The sequence below is a fragment of the Chaetura pelagica genome, unplaced genomic scaffold, assembly GCF_000747805.2.
Source record: "Chaetura pelagica isolate M959 unplaced genomic scaffold, ChaPel_1.0 scaffold405, whole genome shotgun sequence".
Taxonomy (NCBI): Eukaryota; Metazoa; Chordata; class Aves; order Apodiformes; family Apodidae; genus Chaetura; species Chaetura pelagica.
The window spans coordinates 5,965,381-5,973,222 of record NW_009953489.1 but is presented as its reverse complement, the minus strand read 5'-3'; the positions used below and the strand labels follow the sequence as shown (position 1 = coordinate 5,973,222).

At 54.3% G+C, this 7,842-nt stretch overlaps 1 protein-coding gene across 1 annotated transcript; it reads right to left on the bottom strand.

The window, feature by feature from the left end:
- Positions 1-1,676: 1,676 nt before the first annotated feature.
- Positions 1,677-6,847, bottom strand: PTGES (prostaglandin E synthase). Its single transcript, XM_009998896.1, has 3 exons — positions 6,739-6,847; positions 5,201-5,283; positions 1,677-1,926 (listed from the first exon to the last, which is right to left on the bottom strand). Exons 1-3 carry the CDS (start codon positions 6,844-6,846, stop codon positions 1,677-1,679), a joined length of 441 nt encoding a protein of 146 aa, XP_009997198.1. The 5' UTR covers position 6,847.
- Positions 6,848-7,842: the final 995 nt, after the last annotated feature.

Here is a 7,842-nt window from a genome sequence, read left to right as displayed (position 1 = left end):
TCAACCTGCAGTCCTGCCCACCTCCCCTTCCACAGGCAGGAAGGCCCTCTGCTCCAAACCTCACCAAACAGCTTTGCCCAGTGGGGTGAGGACTTCCTGGTACAGAAGCTGCTGCCCAAGCTGGGGAAGGGCTCAGGGCATCAGTCTGAGCTGGTGTTTCACCCTGTGCTTTGTGCACACAGGTGCTCAGTGAGGTCTCAGGAAGAGCATCTCTGAGGTCAGAGGGGTTCAGGGAACAGCTTCAGTGCTTAGGAGGTGGAAGGGGAATTTATTTTTGGCTCATTCTGGTTTCTCCTTATGATCTCAGTAAACATTTGCATTGTCCTCAGAGGAGGGAGGAGGCACTGAACAGCAGAGGCTTCATCCTGTCTTGTCCTCCACAGGGATGCTCCGTTGTGTGTGGCTGTGCCCTGGACCAGCCCGTGGTGCCTTGGGACAGCTGCATGGCACAGCAGCTCAGGAGGGTTTGTCACCCTGCCACCCCCTGGTCCCAGGCACACTGCAAAAGCAGCAGTTTTCTCCTGTGGGACAGTTCAAAGCCACTCTGCTCATTCCCAGAGCTTTCTGCAAACACCAGCTAATCCAGGCTGCACTGGGCAGCGAGGGCAGCAGGAAACAGCTGAAACAAAACACCCCCCAAGCGCTCCCAGCACATTCCCCAAATAGCAATGACCCTTCTGCAGCCAGAGAAAGGTTACAAACTGAGAGGGAGAAACTCAGTCTGCTGCTCTGGGACGCTTTTCAGTGACATGTGAACACAGACACCACCCCTGGGAGAAAGCCCTGTCTGAAACTGCAACCCCCCTGTCCTGTGTGAGCACCTCAGCTCTTTCCAGAAATCCCAGAGCTTTGTGTCCCACTCTCTATGGGGTAAGGGGGTCCTGCTGGCTGCTCCAGACATGTCTCTATGCATCTTGCCATGGTCAGACTGAGATGGAAAAGCCCTGGCTGCTGCTGGTCTGGAGCTGCTGAATGCCAGCTGTAGAATGTCCTTGGTGGGCCAGGCAGGCTCCTGCCTGCAGCGAGGGACCCTGCAGGGACCTGTGTCCTGTGGCATCAGTGCAGGTGGAGCTGGGAGCATGAAACGCTTTGGTGGCCTCACCGTGTCACCCCTGAGGCTGTGACTTCCACACCACACTGCCTGGCAGGCACCTGCCTCCTGGCCTCCTCACAGGAGAGGGAACCTAAGGGACCTCCCTCCCCACAGACCCGCACAGCTGGGCAGGAGGGCGGTGGTTTTGTAACCCCCCTCTGCTACCACCCACCAACAGACTTCATGGGACCCTCATGATCTTTCCTTCCTGACTCACAGGTTATTTGTGACCAAGGGGAAAGGGATGATCCCTCTCCTTCCTTCCATGAACCCCTTTCTCAAGGGGTAGTCTGGGTGCCTTCCCCCTCCCACCCTTAGCAAAAGTGAGAGCAACCTGCCTCTGCATCCCCTTCCCGCTCCACAGGGAGATGTTCTCCTTCTCTCTGGTGACTTCCCTGCCCAATTTCAATAGCACATGGACTTCACCAAGGCTGCACTGAACACCCTTGAGGCGCAGGCACCTTCCCTGGCAACACCCCATGTGCCCACACACACACACTTGCACACACACACACCCGGTCCAGCCGGGGAAACCAGCAGAGCTCAGGATGAAGTGGGTTTGGATGGTGGGTGTCACTGGGTGTTACCAGTACGGGGTGGTGGCCAGGAGGATCTGCAGGGCCATGGAGAAGCAGGGCAGCTGAGCCACCCCGTAGGCCACGGAGCGCGTGGGAGCCTTCAGCTGCAGCAGGTAGGCGAGGGTGTGGACGATGCGTCCCACGCAGAAGATGAAAAAGTGGATCCTGGCCACTGTGGGACTGGGATCCAGCAGGGAGTAGATGGCTCCAAGGAAGAGGAAGGGAAAGATGTTCTCCATGTCGTTGCGGTGGGCCCTGAAAAGGGGAATAAGGTTGCTTCTTTCCACCAGGCTTCCCTGCTGTCTCCCGTCCCTTCCAGCCAGAGCATCCAGCCAAGGGTGGATCTGGCCCCTCTCTTCCATTGGACAGGGTGGGTGCAGCCCCCAGAGGAGTCAGATCATGTGCAGGCAGTGGGATTTCACCCCCCTTGTCTCTCCCTTGGGATGCTGCGCTCCTGAAGCTTCCCCTCCGTGACTGGGACACCTTTGCTGCAGCAGATGACAGCTCGAGGGCTGCAGCTTCTAAACAAACAGAGCAAAACAAAGCCCCTGCAAAGCTGCAGAAAGCTGAGAGCTGGTGCAGGGCCAGCACAGCACGGCCCGGCCCCAGATGTGGCCACGTTACACAACAACAGGGAGGTTTCCAGACCGCAGCTTCTCCAGAGGAGAAACTCCCAGGATGGAAGTGTTTGTGGCTTCACCCTTCTCCATAAATGCACCCACAGGGGATCAGGAAGGAGCATCCCAAGCACCCCTTGCACCCCCGTGCTGTGCCAGCAGCACCTGCTTCATTGGACCAGAGGGCTGGAGGGGTGACTGTGGCTCCACCATGGCCTGTTGACATTGATGGGACCAAGCCCTGCCCTCTGGGCCTGGGCACCACAGCATCACCTGCACACACCCTGCCAGAGTGGGAGCAGATGATGCCATGGGCTGTGTCCCCCCTCCCAGGTACCATCCTGTGAAGGAGGGAAACCTGTCCCCCAAGCAGGAAGGCTGTCCTCGCCCTCCCACCACCTCTGCCTCTCCTCCTTTTGTTTCCTTGAGGTGCCAGAGCTGCTTTCTCCTGCACAGAGCTCCATCCCCACACTTCAGTGGGGACTCTCAAGCTGTGCCCTGGTTGCTGGGGACAGATCCAGCAGCACAGCCAGCCCAGTTGCCTTTTCCCCCATATCTCTGAAGGTTTGAGAGGCAGAGATGAAGCCTTGATAAGAACTGCCCTCGCTTCCCCATTCCTGTGCCCCAGGACATTTAAATGTTCATAAAGCCCAGGGAAGCTTTAATTAATTAAGTGATTTTTTTTCCTTGATGCAAAGGCCAAGATGCCTGCGCTGATCTGTGCAAGCTGAGAAGTGGCTGAGAAGTTTCAGGACACTCAGAGCTCATGAGTGCAGATACAGGCTGGGATAGATCTGGCTGAAAACTGACTCTGGAAAAGAAGGGGGGCTGTGTTTCAAGCCCCCTCTTCTGCTCCTGGAGTCATGTCTATGGAGCAGTGTCCACCCAGGCAAATGCCAGTTTCTTCAGGTGAAAGTTTGCCAAAAGCTCCTCCATCAAGAGGGTGACTGCCCCAGGCAGGATCAGTCTCGGAGCAGGGAGTGTGAGCTGCAGAGAAGGACTCTGGTCACCCAGCTCACCTCAACCTCCTCCCCTTCACTGTGATGCCCAAGGATGGGGACATGAGAGAAGGTTCTGGGCCCAGCAGCTGCTTCCCATCACCATGTCACATGAAATGACATGTGTGTTGAATGTCAGCCCCCACCACTGTCCCCCACTGCCCCCTTCCCACACCAGAGCTCAGGCACCAGTTCAGCAGCGCCAGGGCACCTGAGGGTAAAATTTGCACCTGAGTCGCTTCCAGTTCTGGCTTTGCTGAAGCACCAAGTGGATGCTCAGGCTGTTGTAGCCAGGGAAGAGCTACCCTGAGGGCTTTCAGCACCCCATTATCCCCATAACAGGCAGGAAAGGAAGGGGCTTTGTCCTACCTGCTCTTTCCACCTCCTTGGGGAGCAGTCCCTAGCTTAAGATCCACATCCCCAAGAAAGGAGGGTGATGAACATGGCAAGGAGCCTGCTGGAAACCCTATTTCAGCTGCTCTTTGGTGTGGTTTTGGGACAACATGGAAGAGTTGGACTAGAAAAGACACTAAACTGAGTCCTTCTGTTGTAGTAGCAATGCCAGGAGGACTCAGTGGGGATGAGCTGATCAGAGCCTGGACACAGAGGAGAATATTCCCTGCCAAACCCAGGAATCTGGAGGGGAGCTGCAGGAAGCCCTCTGCTCCTCCTGCTCAGACAGTCCCTGGGCAGAGCCAGACCCTTCCCAGACACCAGGATAGGCTTACATGCTGGAAGGACAAATGGAAGAACAGGGAAAAGAAAGGAAAGAGCTGAGACCCAGTCAGGAATGTCTCCAAGAGGCAAAGGGGAAACCTCCCTCCTGGCTGCTGCTCTGCCCCTGCCCTGCACAGAACCCAGCAGCCTGGCCATGGCTCTGCTGCCCTCCTGATAATACCTGAGAAGAAAACCCAACATCACCTTCATTCAGGGGGAACACCATGGGTTTCATCTGTCTTCCCCAGGGCTGTGAACAGATCAGCAAGGACTGACTCTGAGTGCTTTAATTGTACAAGTCAGATCCCAGACTTCCCCAGCTCTTTGCTGCAACTCCAGTTATTTATTTTTATGGAAGTCTTGTCATTTCTGACTAATCAAAAGAGAATTATTATTATTATTACTAGCATTATTTTCTTTTCCCTAGCAAGGAAACAGCTCATTTGCTCTCCTCCTCCCTCCGGAAGCCTGGGGATTAGGTGGTACTGGATGTTTTATAAAGCAAATCTTGCAGGCAGCAAGAACTGAGTGCTGTGGTTGCCCACCTACAGCTGAGCTGGTGGCCAAGGGCTCAGTGACAGCAGGACATGGCTCCAGCCCCTTCCCTGCACATCACCAGGGCCCCTTCTTCTGGGTAAAGGACAGCAAATCAAGCCCAAGGCTGAATCACCTCGTGTTTCACCTCCCAGGAATTGAGACCCACAGAAGAGGGGGAAGATCTGGAGTATGCCCTGGGAGGCAGAAATTGTTGCAATCATGTCCAGTCTCTTCCCAAACCCCCAAGAAGAGCAGCCTCATACAGCACTGGGACCAGTCACAGTTCCCTGCCCAAGCCGTGCAAGGATCTGGGGGCATTTGGGGTCCTGTCGTAGCAGGGCATGAGGAGCCTTTGGGTGTGGGTACAGGACATGCCCTCAGGGGCTTTAAGGACTTTAAGCATCAAGAAATGGGTTAGAGTGTGTCCAAGTCAGCTGTTAGACCCAAACCTGAGTGTCCTTGCTCCAGCGCACACCGTGCTTCCGTTAAAGATTAAACTGCTCTAGTGTGCGGGGTCCCCACAGCCAAGCTCCAGGCATTCAACTCATCTAGGTAATTACTTAATTAATGAGCCCTTTAGCTTCCCATTGCTTCCTTGCCAGCAGCTGCCAGGGATGGCCCTGCAGCACAGGGGGAACTCCAGCACCTCTGGGTACTTGCCTGCGGCAGCGCTCCACGTCGGGGTCCTCCCGGTAGTACTGCAGCCCCCCGTTACGCAGCGCATCCTCCGGGTTGGCAAACGCCTGCAAGAGATGTTCTCCTTAACATGCGTGCCTCAAATGTCTTCAGGAATTTCACAGGTAGAAGTTTGGTCCCTAATCTTTCAGATCTGAGGGTTTCTTCCTGCCCCAGTTTCTCAGCACCTTTCACAAACACAAGAGCAGCTGCACCTCCACGGGCGCAGTCCTGGGGGTTAAACCCTGCACTTCCTGATGGGTTTTCTCTCTCCTTTGAAAAACTCAACTCTGCTCATCAAGCAGGTCCCAAGCTGGGGGCTTCAAGAGAGCTCTGGCCTGATCCCAGTCCATTTCTCCCCATGAGACCCACTGAAAATTTTCCAAGCCCCAGGTGAGGTGCCTGCTGGCACAGAGCTTGCTGGCACCGAACGTGGCATTGAAAAGATAACAGAGACTGACAGATTTGTTCACCCTACCAAGAAAGGATGTTTTCTGGCTGGCTTTTTGGCTGTGATACTGTGTGACTGAAACCAGCCCCAGAGAAACCTGACCCTGCACTAATAAACTTACAAATAATAATGATTTATATGAGCTCCCCACCTATGCTCAGAAGTTGTTCCTTAGAGACCTGGTTACATGAGACAGCTTCACTTGGAAAAGTGCCTGGAAAGGTTCCTGGCACTTTCTTTAATCATGTTAAAAGCCCAGATTGTCCCAAGGCTGGAGCATCATTTAGAAACACAACAGGAGAAGCTGAACCATCTATTACAATGATGCTACAGCACAGGAATATCTATCTTTGTGTTGTATTTGAGAGCAGAAATCTTCCCTACTGCTCCATTGATGCAGTTGGAAACTCCACAGATACTTTAAAACAGATTTTACAGACAGCTGAGTTATGCCAAGAGTTCAAACTGAGTTGCAGGCAATAAAAGGTCCAGTTAACCCCTTGTCCTGATGGCAGCTAGAACTCCCAGTCCTCCCTGTATTTTCCCCTGTGTTCAAGAACCATTTCCTCCAGCTATTGCTTTTATTCCCCACGACTTTCTGCTCTCCTGGAGCATTCACTCAGCAATTCTGCCTTTGAAAGCACAAAAGCTTTCTGCTACATTGCAAGAAAAAGATCACAGCAGTGATTTGGGGTTTTTTCCCCCCTCTCCTTTCCTTCCAGAGTCAGCAAGTTAACTCTAAACACTCTAGAAGCATCTCACCTGCCTGGCATTTTAGATCTGAAATTACTATTTAGATTAGGATTCAGAAACCATAAACATTAAGCTACAGATGGTAGAAACAAACAAAAAGAGCTACAGAGAAGTGAGATATTTATCTGCTGCTGCTATGAAACATGTTTTGCTTTCAACTTCAGTCAAAGAAAACTCAGCTTGCTTCAGGAAAACTTTGTTGGCCTTTACAGGAAAAAAAACAAAAACCAAAACAACAAAAAAACACACCCAAAACCACCACAGAAACCTGGAGAAAAAGCCTGGAAGGGAGAAGAAGGAAAACTAAAATGGATCTTACCTTCTTTCTGAGTCTCACTTGCCCCGTAATGATGGCAATGATATACATTTTGATGATCAAGATTGTGCTGTAGAACGTAAATGACAGAAACACTTTGTTTTCCATCATTTCGGGGGAAGGTGCCGCTCGGTCGCCTGCAGCAGTCAGAGCCAGCAGAGATCTCCTGGGCTGTGAGAGGGCTCTGGGGGACAGAGGCAGGAACAGCCACATTTAAAGACAACAGAAGGCACCACTGTTTCTTCGCTGAAAGCCCCCAGCCCCCACAGACCCCCTGGGGATGGGCAGGAGTACAAGATGTGGCAGAGCTGCCGGTAAGTGAACTCAGTTCGGGATGCTGAGCAGGCGGCTGCTCCTCACTCCCTGCCACCACCAGCTCCTTGGGGATGCAGCCCCCTCCACCGCGTGGGCCACAGCAAGGTTCAGCCTGGCCACAACTTGACCTCTTTTCTCCTTAAAACAGCCCACCACGACCCCCCTGCCCCTCGTCCCCTCCTGTCTGTGCCCGGAGGGACGGAGCCGCACAGAGCATCCCGCACCCGGCCGGGCACCGCTCACCCACTGCACCAGCTGAGCAGCCCTGGGGAGGAGGCAGAAGTTAGGAAGAAGGTAGGCACCTACCTCAGCTGCATCCAGCCCTTTGCTCCTGTTTTCCCTCCGTCCCCGATCTCACAGCCCACCCCTCCGTGGCAGCGCTCCCAGTACAACCCAGTCCCGCCCAGTGCGGGCTCAGCGCTCAGTGACAGAGGCAGCTCAGCCCTCCCCTGCGCAGCCACCTGCCGAGGGATGGGACACAGGGGACAGAGCTGTCCCTTGCCCCGCCAGCACCCATCACCCGGGGGCCTGGGCTGCCCCCACACAGCCCGGCTGGGAGAGGAGCCCCTGGACGGAGCAGCCTGGAAGCAGAACCAGGCAGGTCGTGGACTGCAAAGCCCCAAACCTGCCAACAGAAAAGAACAGCAGCCTGCCTGGCCCGTCCCGCAGCTCGTCCTGCCTTTCCCTGAGAGGGTGAATCAGGGCAGTCGGGCTGTAATTTTGTCCTGTTTAGAAAGTGCCATTTGAACTTGGAGCTGGCTCTCCCCAGCCATCAGCCAGTGGTGAGGAAAG